A 14,326-nucleotide genomic window follows, 5' to 3' on the forward strand; every position below is an offset into this window, starting at 1 on the left:
CTCCTATGTCTGACAGTGAATTAGTTGGGCCTCCTATGTTTGACAGTGAATTAGTTGTGCCTCCTGTGTTTGACGTTGAATTAGTTGGGCTTTCTTTGTTTGACGATAAAGTAGTTGGGCCTCCGGTCGATGCCAATGAGTTGGCTGGGCTGCCTGTATTTGACCGTGAATAAGTTGCGCTTACGGTTTTATCCGATGAATGGTTTGGGCCTCCTGTCTGTGCCGATGAATACGTTTGGCATCCTGTGTTTGCCGATACAGTTGTTGCGACCCTTGTTTGTTCTGATGCAACACTTGCGTCTTCTGTTTGTTTTAATGCAGTAGTTTTGCCCTCTGTTTGTATAGATGCGGTAGATTGGCCTCCTGATGAATCCACATGATAGGAGATACCTCCTGCTGATGTCGTAGTTTGATATTCTTAACCAAAATAAACAGTTAACGTTAAGATAAACTACGTCCTATTTGACTTTGCAATAATTTGAAACGTCATTATTTTATTCATGCGATGTCAAAAAGAGTTTTAATATCCTAATGTTCCGAATAGCAGCCTGACTTAATACCGTGTTTATTTTGTACTTGTCTATTTAATCATACATAGTTTACTCAACGTTGATTTTCCTGATATCAACTCTGTAATATATTCAATAAATAATGCAATATCGTCTTTTGAATGAGCAAAGCTGTAAACGGGGTGAAAATGGGAGAACAACCTTACCTGTCACCGATGCTACTTTTTTAGCGCAGATATCCATTCTAACCATAACTAAAAATAGAAACAAATTATACAATGTGTTTAAGAATGAACAAAGCAAGATATTACGTGGTGTTATTTTTTTTTAAATATATACATTTAGCGAGTCACTGACACATCATCATCTCAGCTGAAAACAAACCCTGCCATTTCAAATGAAAAGCTGTCTGTATTTATGACATCAGATAGAGGAACGTAACACACACATGGGATCGGACATATAAGAAAGTCAGCCAACAATGAATTACATTGCATAATACAGCTGTTTTCTCCTTCAAAGACTCATCAGAAAGGCTAGGGGCAAAGGGTCGGAAATCAACATTGTCTTAAGAACTGTAGAAACAGAAAGGCAGGTGTGTGAAAACCCTTATTTTATTAACTAAAACTTAAAGTAAGGCTTGTGCTCACACTCAAAAGTAACAGTTTCGCCTGTTTAAATGGACAGACAGACAATACAAAAGGGAGGAAAACAGACAGAAAAGAACATGGAGTGATGCACGGTTATCAGTTTTGCCTAGTGAAGTGTTATGTAAGATTAAAACAAGCGAAACGGTTGCGCGTGAGAAAGATGTTGACTGAAGTCCGGTGAATGAGATTGGTAAAACGAGTGTTCATGTTGGATGTCTTCGTTTAAAATGTTTTGCAGTGTTGTCATTAAAACTGTAGAAACCAACTGTATCTTCCTTCTGTTTACGGATACAACAGAGCAGTGAGATGCTCATTATTCTTATTTTTCTATTTTGTAATGTTTGTAACAGATTCTATCAAACTTTCTTGAATATGGCTTTTGTTTTGCTATTTTCATATTGTTTCCATTGTTATTCATGTTCATGTATTTTCAATTCCTTTTTTGATGAAGAACTAGCTATCGTGAACTAAATGGTTAAGCACAAATTAGTCTACTCTTACCATAACATGTCATTAAAACAAATTAGAAAAGCTAATCATTATAAAATATTTAGTTCAATTTGTCCAGAAATCACTGCTTGGAAGATTGTCTGTCATAATGCTTTTCCGGAATATATTTTTAAGTTACTTTCAGGAAAACATGTCAAGAGGATCACCATCAAACTGGCAAAGAAATTCCAACCAAATGGCTAGAACAAAGAAGGATATGACTGATGAAGAAATAAGTGGGGGGAGTGAAGAGTGAGGAGGGGCATCTCATAACGGATATAACAAAAATGGCATTGACACATTTAACCACACGAGACAGAGGTAGAACTAATCATCAGAGGAAATGCAATCACTAAGGTATAACTATTCTAGTATATATGCAAAGATTTACTCGAAACAACTCGAAGGAACATTGACCTTTTACAGAGAGCTGCTCCAGACAATTTGATGAAGAGACCTATATTCTGTCGAATTTGTCATTATGTGAAGAAATTGATGGACATACATGTTTGCCTTTCATTACTTTCATGAATTGTTAACCTCTTGCAAAAGGATAAATTGATAAATAAAACTGTAACTATACAGTAGAAACAGAACTAACATGGGTTTTGAACTCATTACCGCCAAACTCATGACATTCAATTAATCTAGCAAGCTGAGCTACATTGCCAATTTGTCATAGTAATCATATTTGCCCAATCCAACTACAATCATATTTCTAACTAATTTCAGGGAGGATCGTTCAATTTCAGAAAAACTACGGTCGAATTATCTAGTGTTTTGCATTAGGCAGTACAAGGATCCGTACGGCTATTGATTTCATTGCGATTATTACCTCAGTTCAGTTGAAAATTGGGTTGTACAGGTTTTAAAGTAAAACCGGCATCAATTTGTTTTTGTAATTACCTGAATGCATATCAACATTTCTAAGTTGAACAAAATATAATGAATTCATAGATAAGTTTAATATATAATAGGTTAACATTTAACATTTGTGAAAAAACAAATGACTCCTTTTTTTAATTTGTTGATAAAAGCAGTGAAGTTGAGGAAAATGCAATTATAACACTTTTTATGGCCCAATAGCAAGAAAACCGATCGAGATAGTTATATTTTTTTCCATCTTTTTCTATCAACTGATAATGCTGAATAATGAAAACTTGATTATAAACATCGTAATTAACAGAAAAGTACATTGATCTCATTGCCAAGTTACCAAGGCCTGATTTAACAGAAATTCTTATCGAAACATCTGTGATCAAAACCTACCGAGCTAGCTATTTGTATTGTTAAACCTCAATGTTCCTTTGCATTCTCAATGTTATTTGCTCGCGGACAATCTTTGATTTTTCATTGACCGTTACATTGATACTGTTTTGTATATACTTCCTGAATATATTTACTAGTACAAGACGTCCATGATCACAAGAAGTGATTGTTCGGACATAGGCAATATTTCAGCTTTCTACGATATTGATACATCCCAGTTGGGATAAGAATACTAGCTGGAATCTCCAGTGTGATACGGACCACGGGGGAAACGTCACGCATCTTAGTAAAATCAGCAATTAGTCGATGTTTTCAATGGAATGTAAATTAATACATCTCAAGTGAATAATTTATAAGGAATCAATGATAAAACATGTTGCTGATATAAAAGTGGTATTTGTAGTAAGGTTTGACCTTTATATTAGATTTTATTGCATATTGAGAAATATTCAGAGCCCTATAGCATGAAAACCGATATGGATAGGTATATATTAGTTTGTTCTGTTTACTAATGATGCCCAATTATGGACTGATCAGAAGGCTATCCAGCTATTATGCTCTGAAAGGAATGTTAATGCTGATTTTTCTTTGAAAATGATAAATAAATACTTGGCTTTTATGTTTACAAGCCTTTACTACTGTTGCCACGGAAACGAGATCGGTTACATATTATTTATATGAGTTTATTATAATGAGAATAAATCAAGTTATGTACCCCAAGTTTTAATTGACATTGTTGGACCAGGAAAAGGGAAAATGTTACATTACCGGTTGTCATAACAAGAAATTAACAAAAAACATCAAATTTTCCAAGTTCTTCTCCTCTGAAGTACAGGGAGAATAACCGTATGGTTGGCCATGTGAACCCGCAAGCAAAATGTATGCCTTGTTCAAACTTTGTTAACGTCTTCAGAAATAGAAAATCAGTTCCCTAAATATCCTTCAACTCAACACTAACTTTAAATAAATGCATATAGTATATCAGTCAAACATTAATATCAGTCTTTCGGTCGGCGATGAACATACTACAAAAAATTGTATCAGTCTCGTGTCTTTATTTTGGAGAAGAGCTACTTATGCAAACTTGATTTTGCAGGTCATGTACAAAACGTTATCGTACATTTTATCACAATTTTACCTGTGAGATATTGAAAACCATTTATTCTAAAAAAAAAAAAACGGTTTTGCTAATTTGACCATCTTTTATGAGAATAATTGCTTTTCAGAAAGTCTGACATTTTACAAGTGGCCAATCTAGTAAAAGCCTGGTTAGCTTAACGATACGAAGGCGTCGAAAAAATCCGGCTGAGACATCAGCCCATTCTTCTGGCCAGAATAACCGTCTGATACCTACAAAGGGAAACTATTCTTTGGAGAAAATAAAATGTTTAATTCCATAGTGAACTTTCATTTCCATGGAAGGCATCAGGAAGCAATTCTAACTATTTGATCGAAGAAAACTCATGTCAAATGAAACACTGTCATCGGCTAAAAGTACAAAGTCAGACTAAGCGATTTGCAAAAAGTATAAGAAAACTAGGGTCATCTCTCACAGTGGTGAAGTATCACTTACATCGGGTGTGTTGATATTCTATCATCAGGATAAATAAATACATTGCGATAGTAATTTGGCATACTTAACATAACAGAGTGCATAGCTTTGAAACATTTGCGGTTGGAAGATCAATTTTCTTTCCCATATTGGGGAGCCTCAAAAACTAATCCTGAGCTGGCGCTTCGCGCCTCGACATATTGCTAACAGTAACATGATTTTGAACTCATATACAGATACAATAAAAACGAAACTTAAAAACTCTCCAACACCGACAGCATGGAGCTTGTATCGATATTGTCGGAACGAACAGCGAGGCCGTTTTACTGTTTGATTGTTCGGTGCCAAAATCTGGCCACAGCGTCTGAACATAAGAATGAACATCTACGAAGTGAATAAAAAGTACCGTTTTGAATGGACAATACCATAACATATATTTTTCAATGTGAAGATATAGCATTTCGTATTTTTCTCATTCCTGTGCGTTTATGACAACACTGTTAAGGCTAGGAGAGGAGTGTAAACAATTATATATTACACGCAATTTCACTTGAGTGACCACACAATGGGACAAAGATGACGTGACGTCACAAAACGGGAGCCTTCCGTTACTACGATGCAGAAATTTCGACGCGTTCTATTGGTTTCTGAGCTAATACTGCTGATTGGAATGAGAGAAAAAACACTCTTCCATGCCAAGTGTGTAGGCTAGGATCATTTTTAATTTCGGGCTTTTCAAATTGGTGCAAAATCCTTGTAAGCTTCGGATTTCACCTACTTTGAAAACTCTCCTAGTGGAATTCCCCGAGCGTATATCTCCGGGTATGAAAGAGACTAATAATTATTATTTATAACATAATGACATAAATACAACATATGATTTTAGTTAATAAAATATTACTTACATAAAACAAACAGCAACGTACGATGTATATCTGGAATGAAACATAACAAATGTATAAGTTGTTGTTGTAAGACAGACATACAACTGTACGCATCTGTAACAATGTTGTTGTTGTTGAAATATTTATTTTGAATATTATTGCATTATAAGCTAGAATCAATCACAAGATTGATGATATTCTCAATATGGTGTATTGTTTGCATTAATGTTTCTTTGATACAACTATTTAAGAATAACTTATTATTCAAATACGAACAATCCGAGGACATCTTCTATCTAGCTTATCGGGTTTAAAGATTGGTCTCTTGGAATTACGACAAGTCTTTACTTGATATTACAACGAGATGTCGTAATTAAGACATCAGTTAAGTAAAAAAAACAGCTTGGTTATGTTTTTTAGTACAAGTAAAAGAAAACTCCCTGAGTAACATAATATTTCTAGACATTAAACTTAAACATACTCCACTTCACAGATTCATACTTAGATTTAAATATAATGGTTGATACTAATGGTCGCCTGATAGTAGAATGTAAAACATCACGACTTTCAATTCACAATTGTAAACTTTCTTTTCTCAGTAGTAATAACGACGAATATGATTTTAGAGGATTCAATAATTTTATATGTTGAGGTGTACTCTGTTCTTGTGTCTGTCTTTTATATCGACTTTGTTTTCCTATTTCGTCCTATGTAAGTTCAAGATGTGTTTTATTCTGTTGACACTATACTCACGTGACTCATGGTATGTTCAGACCCCAAGATTTGCAAGAAAACCGGGATAGAAGGAAAAACACGTTTCCTTTCCAGTTTTAATGATTTTGTTTTGGGTCTATGCTGTTTATCCTTTTGTTTTAGTGTTTCCTCTAATTGTATTCGAGTTACATCTTTATCTTATTTTATCTACGTATTAAGAAATCATATAACCCTACGAGTTCTCTCTATCTCTCCTTGAAGAACAAATATTTCGACATTAAAATTGCCTTGATGAAAATACAGTCTAAAAAACCGTCCCACTTACCCTTCATTATGAAGTCCCCCCGGTCGGTTCTGTAAATGGGGTAATATTCCTCGGAAGTTTTATTACGACAACAAACACCTATACCTGTTATATTTCCCACTCCTTGCCGCAATGTATCTATAAGATTTTTTGAATGATATCTGTACTTGTACATTCAACGTTATCAGGGCGTATAACCCTATTGAGGCACACCACAGGAAATATTTACTGGGAACTTTGTCATTGTGTACACACAAGACGAAAAGGGCAACCACGTTTAAACCTCAATAAAAATAAAGGTATTGACAATAGTTTTGGCAAACTGCCATGCAAGAATTGTTTAAACATGTCAAATATTCAAGCAAACAAAAATACTATATAAAATTAAACTTATTGACAACATAACTAAGTTAGCGTGTTGTCATATATAATATAAATACTTTTTTCTCTTTCAGCAATTTGATAAATGATCGCGTATTGTGCTTGGTGTCATGCATTTAATTTATTTATTTTTTAAACATATTTATGATTTTTATGTTTTTTGTTTGACTGTTAGTTAACATAATAGTAATATATATATATATATATTGTATTTTACGCAGTTTGCCTGACACGACTTTATTGTATTTTAAACAGTTTACCTTTTGAAAATTGATACGGTAAAGTAAGAATGCATTCATATATGTATATATATATATGAATGCATTTCCATACGTATCTCTTGTCTAAAATATGTATCGAGCTTATCTACATGACCTGCTGTGACATTTATCGGTACATAAACTATAAATATGTTATATTATATATATCTTTATAGATAAAGAAGTGGACATTGCTGATCATGGAACATATGAATTTTTACAGAGTGATAGTAGTCAATTCTTTTGTATTTCTGTAATAGGCATACACATTTTGCAAATTATTTATTTCAGTTCCGTAATGGAGAAGTCTGTTAAATTTGTATAAAGAGGCAACCAAAATCGCATAAACGTTGTCTCTATAAAGAAATGGTCACGTTATAGAGACATAATTCAGTACACTGCTTGGTGAGGATGAAAATAGGTGGTCTCCTAAAAGAGAATATTGCTTAATAGTATGGTTTTAAGCAGATTCGTCTGTGTTTTATATATTTCTGATATGACAACGGTATATGGTTATAATCCAACTGCAGGCAGTAATTACCGATGTCTTGAGATTTGAGAGGAATCATCATGATTGGTGTCAAAACCTCATTGAAGACTGGAACAACTCTAAAGTGATTAAAAGGGAAGACAACTGGAAAGTGAGAAATCATAAAACCCATCTGGGTAAGAAGTGGAATTGATGTGCAGGGACAAAGGGGGCCACCACTTGAGTCATCTGTATGACCCCATTTTATCATCCTCTAAGGGTCATAATGGGTAAACATATACCCGTCCGTCTGGCTGCCTGCATTATCAGAGTGCTATTAGGACTAAATATTTCAATAGTTTTGATAGCTGACTTAACTGACTCGGCATAACGTGAAATAGCGAGTTTTTTCCAGTGGTTAAGGGTCGAGACTATGGTTCTTTGCAATCTTTTCTTGACAAAGAAAACAGACGTTCGAAAGCTTGCAAAATAAGTTTTCAGTCACTATTTGTGTTTCAAAACGAACATTTACGATTCATACCAAACAGTAATCGCACTCCGAGTTCCTCACCCTGTCATCATAAAAATGTCCCCGATTTATTTGTCGATAAATTAAACACCAGAATAAATTGAAAAAAAATGGAAATATTGCTTTCGCCTAGAATCAACGCAAACTTTTTTTACCTTTATTGATTTATTTTGTTATTTATTTCATTCTACTCAGGTATTTAAACGAGAAAACATGCGCTTTCAATGATTCTGATTTAAGAATCGTTAGTGTGTTTTACTTGGATACCAGCTCCGTTAGGAACCTCTACGTTACATAGTGTGAAATCAATAGATAAGCATGGTGTATCAACATATATTTCAAGGTAAGGGCGAGGCTACCTTAAATGTGATATGGTATTTTGACAGGTTCATTGCGGAAGTCGTTGTCCCTTACACAGTAGGGTGTATGCGGTACACATAAAGCGATAACGCCCCAGGTATTACACCATAGTGTTGTATCTAAGATACACGTTCCCTTCTCCTTACCGGGTGGCATGTCGATTGCAAAAACTATATTAAAATACCATTTGGCAAAATATAAATGCGATTTGTAAAACTGATTATAGTTATTTATTTTCTTAAACAGTATTTTTCAAAGTACACAATGACTAAGCTTATGTCTTAAAAAGTATGTGTTATTACGGGAAGGTCTACTATAAATACGCTTTTCTCGGGGGCGCACACATATAACACTCTTTATCGGTCCATCATCACCAAGTGGTTGAAGAGATACGTCTGATGCAGACATAAGCTGATCTTCTTTAGTGTTCTCTAATATATTCGGTTAAATATCCGTCATATGTTATACCCATGTTATACTTTAATGGAATATTTATTGTGAAATAATCTCATCCTTTTTGTTACATAAGTTATCTATTCTTCATATTCCTTTTACATATTTATTATAATACAGATGTTTATATTTCCGTTGTTGACCTGATATCCAAAGCCGTATTTGTTCAGGTCAGACGTCCAGAAACTTTGTACCTAGGTTTTCCCCAAAAATATGAAAGTAGAAACAATGTTTACATCCTATAACTTTATTTGTTTCTTAAATATTTTTACTTACTAAAGAATTAGGGGTCCTAAATGTCTATGACCGATGACTTCATGTTTCTGAAGTACATTACTTTTTATATCGAATTAGGCTAGCTTTAAATAATTACTCGGATTATATACACTGCAATGAAATCTACATATCTTTACAGCTATCTTTATACATTATGCTTTGACTGCATCTTTCTGACCAAATGTTATATTATTCCTTAGCAACAGGTAACGCGGGTCATACCTTTTAAGAGCACATTAAAGTTATAAATAGTTGCGCTTCATACCTAACCGATAAGTGTCAAATTGAATCCATCTGTGAATTCATGCTGTTTTATGTGTATTACTGTTCATGTTCGTTTAAACAATAGTTCCTTACTACAATACCATGCACTTTTCAATTGCAAGGTCATTTATATTTGAATAATACAGACAAAAAAATAAAATAATACCACACAGCATGCGTGGTTGAAGTTTACGTCCTGATATAATGGATGTAAGCTGTAGGGTAGTAGTGGGTTGGTTGCTGATAAGGGGAGTGTAAATCAATCAGTGTACTTGGTGTCGGAGTAGGCGTAGATGTTGGTAGGCTTTGTTGCAGTAGAAATGGTTGTGTTGTGAATGAGGTTGTAGTAGTTTTGGTTAAAGGGGATATCGCAGGATGTAGGGTTGTCGTAGGCGTGGTTATTGTAGGTGTTGTCAGATTAGGCGTGGTTATTGTAGGTGTTATCAGATTAGGCGTGATTATTGTAGGTGCTGTCAGATTAGCCGTGGTTATTGTAGGTGTTGTCAGATTAGGCGGGGGTTATTATAGGTGTTATCAGGCTAGGCTGGGTTATTATAGGTGCTGTCAGATTAGGCGTGATTATTGTAGGTGCTCTCAGATTAGGCGTGGTTATTGTAGGTGTTGTCAGATTAGGCTGGGTTATTATAGGTGCTGTCAGATAAGTTGTGGTTAATATAGGTGCTGTCATATTAGGCGTGGTTATTGTAGGTGTAGTCAGATAAGTTGTGGTTATTGTAGGTGTAGTCAGATTAGGTGTAGTTTGTGTAGGTCTGGTCAGATGAGGCGTCGTTTTTGTAGGTCTGGTCAGATGAGGCGTCGTTTTTGTAGGTGTTGTCAGATTAGGCGGGGTTATTGTAAGTGCTGTAATATTTAGCGTGGCTTTTGAAGGTGCTGCCAGATTAGGCGTGTTTTTTGTAGATGCTGTCAGATTATGCGTGGTTTTTGTAGGTGCTGTCAGATAAGGCGTGTTTTTTGTAGATGCTCTCAGATTAGGCATAGTTATTCTAGGTGTTATCAGAGTAGGCGTGGTTATTGCAGGTGTAGTCAGATTAGGCGTGGTTATTGTAGGTGCTGTAAGATAAGGAGTGGTTATTGTAGGTGTTGTCAGATTCTCAGCCAAAGCGTAACTTGCCATATGAGTAGGAGTTATTGCACGTTCTTAACAGACCGCGTGCGTTATATGTACTCACTTTGTCTGTTATCTGTCATTTCAGCTTTTGAATACCCATGTTAATTAGTTTTGTTAGTTTCGACGCCTCTTTATAACAAGTATTCAGTACACTGCCAACGAAACACAGCACTCTAATAATGAATGATGATAATGATCTGCGAAATTAAGGTAGTAAAACAATACCTAAATCAAAACACCAATTTTTAAACAATGATAATTGTTTGTAACCATTCTAATGCAATATTTGTCCATAGCACCGAGATTGATTGCATGATGTATGTTCCATGGATCATTAATGCTATATTTATACACAACAAAACAAAGAATTAAAGTTCAAAAATGTATTGAGTCTAAATTTAAAGTAACTTGTTCAGGTTATATTAGTTATCTTTTGGCATTCTTAGGGTCTGCTCTCTGTTACTTAGACTAACTACAACATAGTTGGTTACAAACATATCTATTTACAGCAAAACGAAATTAAAAAACAACACACTTAACTTAAAAGAAGAGTGGGTCGATCCCCGGCTTGAGCGATCTCAAGCTTGTGACTAGAATAAGTTGTGGGGGGATCCCCAGGGCTTGAGCGATCCCAAGCTGTGGAGCGTGTAGCTAACAGGCGGCCCTGCAAACAGGCATCGAGCGACCCCGGTGCCTGAGTGTTCAGAGTATAAGTAAGAAACATGGTTTACAGGGCGATCCCCAACAGGCACTTACACATTTATACTCTGACTAGCTAAGCACGCCCTAAGTCACCTACCCTAAAACTATGTTAGATTATCAAAAAGCAAACCAGGATTAAGAAATGTACGTGACTTAAAGGGGGTGCTCCCCGGCAGGCACACAAACTGGTTATGATTGCAAAAAAAAAATTTACAACAACAAGCATATAATGAATTGGGGGTATAATTCCCGAATTACATGTCCAAATCGAACGAAGGTTACAGATACAAATGTAAATGTGAAGTAACAGAGCGAGAGCCCCCAAGAATTGTAAAACAGAAATATTACATAAAAAAATGGTTACACATATAAAAATACATACACGTGGTAGGTTACATAGATTCCGATATATTCATGTTTTCCTGGGCCTGTTTAATAATGGAAGGATGGGTGTGTATATAACGAGTGAAACAGTCAGACTTCCATCTACCCAAAACTTGGAGGACATGACCTTCGACCCCTCCTGCTGCCCCTGAGGTGCAGGCACCAATTCTAAAAGAATGGCCACTAAAAAATCTATCTTCATAGCCTAGTCTGCTCAAAGTATCTTTCAGGTAACACAAGAAGGTAGTCCTAGTCAGAGGTCTATAACTGCACTCATTTTCAAGAAATAAAGGTGCATCAACGTCAGCACCTTGTTGATGCCTCATGGTCAAATACTTGTGCATGGTATCAACAGGATATAGAGGCTTGTTTTCAAAAATAAAAATTGACACGCCTTTACCAAAAGGATCTGTTTTAGAAGATCGTAATCTTAGGGAAAATTTTGACTTGTCATCTGCAATTACAATATCACCAACTTTAACAAAATTCCCATTGAATGATCTGCAAGTGAATTCCCCACATCGTAAAAAACCATAGAATGCAGTTTTAAAGGTGCATGCTAACATGAGGTCAACAAAAGGAGTAAATACTCCTGAATGAAGAGCCGTACATAAATTTGACAATATAGGAAAGGTAATAGGGAGTCGATGTACATTAGGAATATTGTTCTGTGTTCTCTTAACAGCACGTAGAATGTATGGCAGGCGTAGTGAATTACTTAAAGGATCACCTTGCCCTTGTCGGATGTAGTGATAGCGTATGCCGGCCAAGTATAGCTTGATAGTATCAAATCTAAAGTTTAAAGATGCTTGGCAAAAAGTCACAAAAGCTAACAAAATGTCCTCTGAGATCACTGGAAGGGTTCCTGAAATCCAAGGTGCCACGAGGCAGCGCATGGCAAGAAATGACAGGAAACACGATAATGCTGACTTATAGGTTGCAAGTGTGGACTTGCTGAGGGAATGGTCCCACAAATGAGCGAGGTCTGCACTTAAGCCATCATCAGCTCCTGCATGGGGAGGCAAGGTGTGGGTTGCTGGTCTGCGTAGGGTGCCAGTTCCCGGAATCTGGTCATCTGCCAACGAGAAAGAGCATCAGCTGTAGAGTTTTGCTTACCAGGTATGTGCTTGGCATGGATAGCAAAATTGTGCTTAGCAGCATGAAAAGTCAAACGTCTCATAAGCTTCATAATGCTAGCTATCTTGGATCTCCCTTTATGAATGATTTCCACGGTAGCCAAGTTATCACAGTAGAAAAGGATTCTCTTTCTACACCACAAATGCCCCCACACAACACATGACATCACTATAGGGTACAACTCAAAAAGTGCCATAGAGTGTTGCTCCTGGTGAAAATCAGGGGGGAAATAGCCTTGGAACCAGCTATTGCCATGTATTCCTCCAAAAGATGTGGGGGTAGCATCAGTGAAGATATCCATGTCTGCAGCTAATGTAATGTTGTCATCCAAAAAGAATGAAACACCATTCCATGAAGAGAGGAATAAGGACCACATAGCTAAATCTGAACGCACAGCTGATGTCAAAGTTACATGATGGTGCAGTTTGGGTACTGTGGTAGAGAGGCTGATGAGGTGAGATACGAAGGAACGTCCTGGACGTATGACTCTACTGGCAAAGTTCATATGGCCTAGAAGGGACAAAAGCTCGCGCTTCGTACATGTTTTCCGTCGGGCAAAACTGTCTAAAATCTCACGAATTCTGATAACTTTAGCCAAAGGAAGTCTTGCTTCCATTTTATCAGAATCTAGACACACACCTAAATACTCAAGAGCTGTACAGGGTCCCTCTGTCTTGTGTTTGGCAATGGGAATATTTAATCTATGAAAAATATTTAAAAACTTCTCCATGGTTGCATTCGCATCCGCTATAGAGGGTTCAAGCACTAAAAAGTCATCAAGCAAGTGTAATACATTGTCTATTTTGTATACATTGTGAGCAATCCAGCAAATAGCTTCAGAAAGGTTATCAAAAAGTTTAGGACTTGATCTACTGCCAAAAACAAGTCTTACAAAAAAATAAAACTTCTCTTCCCATGAAATACCATGTAAGGGCCACAACTCTGGTTTAATAGGTAAAAGCTTGAAAGCATCTGATATATCAGTTTTCATGAGCAGTGTGCCTTGACCCAGGCCTTTAATCAAGGTTATAGCATCATCAATCTTCACATATTTCAACGAGTGACTGTCTTTGTCTATTAGGCTATTCATGCTAGGATTATCTGGGTCATTGTGAGGAGCAGACATGTCAACAATTAGGCGCTTCTTCTGTGAATATTTATGTACAGCAATGCCAATGGGATTTATTCTACTGGTAACAAACGGAATAGAGTCAAAAGGGCCTATCACAAAACCTTTAGCAATTTCTTTCTGAATTAAATCAGAAACTACAGCTGGGTCTTTTAAGGCGGACAGTAAGTTTCGGCACTGAAAAGACTGACCAGGTAGATATTCGAATCCAGTATCGAAACCTTGAGACAGACCCTCAGTCAACATAGCAACAAAATTTTGATCAGGGTGAGATTGCAGTTCACATTTAAGGGTCTCAATACACACTGGTGTAGTAGCCACTAAGTCTATCATTTCTTCTTGTGTTGAGTCCCAGTTCTCTCTAAAGGGCAGTTGGCTTTGGGATGACTGTTTTTACACGATAAACACACATGTGATTTAGAACAAGATTGCACTTGACAGCCCCTTTCCCCGTTAAAGTTATTGCAGATTTCTTTGCTGCC

The 14,326-nt window shown here is 36.2% G+C and overlaps 3 protein-coding genes across 3 annotated transcripts; all 3 read right to left on the reverse strand.

Moving 5' to 3' along the window:
* Window positions 1–3: 3 nt before the first annotated feature.
* On the reverse strand, window positions 4–6,486 carry LOC110461089. The gene is made up of 5 exons (XM_021514375.1): window positions 6,393–6,486; window positions 5,375–5,404; window positions 716–763; window positions 185–417; window positions 4–9 (listed from the first exon to the last, which is right to left on the reverse strand). Exons 1-5 carry the CDS (start codon window positions 6,397–6,399, stop codon window positions 4–6), a joined length of 324 nt encoding a protein of 107 aa, XP_021370050.1. The 5' UTR covers window positions 6,400–6,486.
* Window positions 6,487–9,871: 3,385 nt separating this feature from the next.
* On the reverse strand, window positions 9,872–10,498 carry LOC110461090 (salivary glue protein Sgs-3-like). The gene has a single exon (XM_021514376.1). The coding sequence runs from the start codon at window positions 10,496–10,498 to the stop codon at window positions 9,872–9,874; it is 627 nt and encodes a 208-aa protein (XP_021370051.1).
* Window positions 10,499–12,569: 2,071 nt separating this feature from the next.
* Window positions 12,570–14,177, reverse strand: LOC110461091. Its single transcript, XM_021514377.1, has one exon. It carries the CDS (start codon window positions 14,175–14,177, stop codon window positions 12,570–12,572), a length of 1,608 nt encoding a protein of 535 aa, XP_021370052.1.
* Between the last annotated feature and the right edge of the window lie 149 nt (window positions 14,178–14,326).

The sequence above is a fragment of the Mizuhopecten yessoensis genome, unplaced genomic scaffold (assembly GCF_002113885.1).
Source record: "Mizuhopecten yessoensis strain PY_sf001 unplaced genomic scaffold, ASM211388v2 scaffold10565, whole genome shotgun sequence".
Lineage (NCBI taxonomy): Eukaryota > Metazoa > Mollusca > Bivalvia > Pectinida > Pectinidae > Mizuhopecten > Mizuhopecten yessoensis.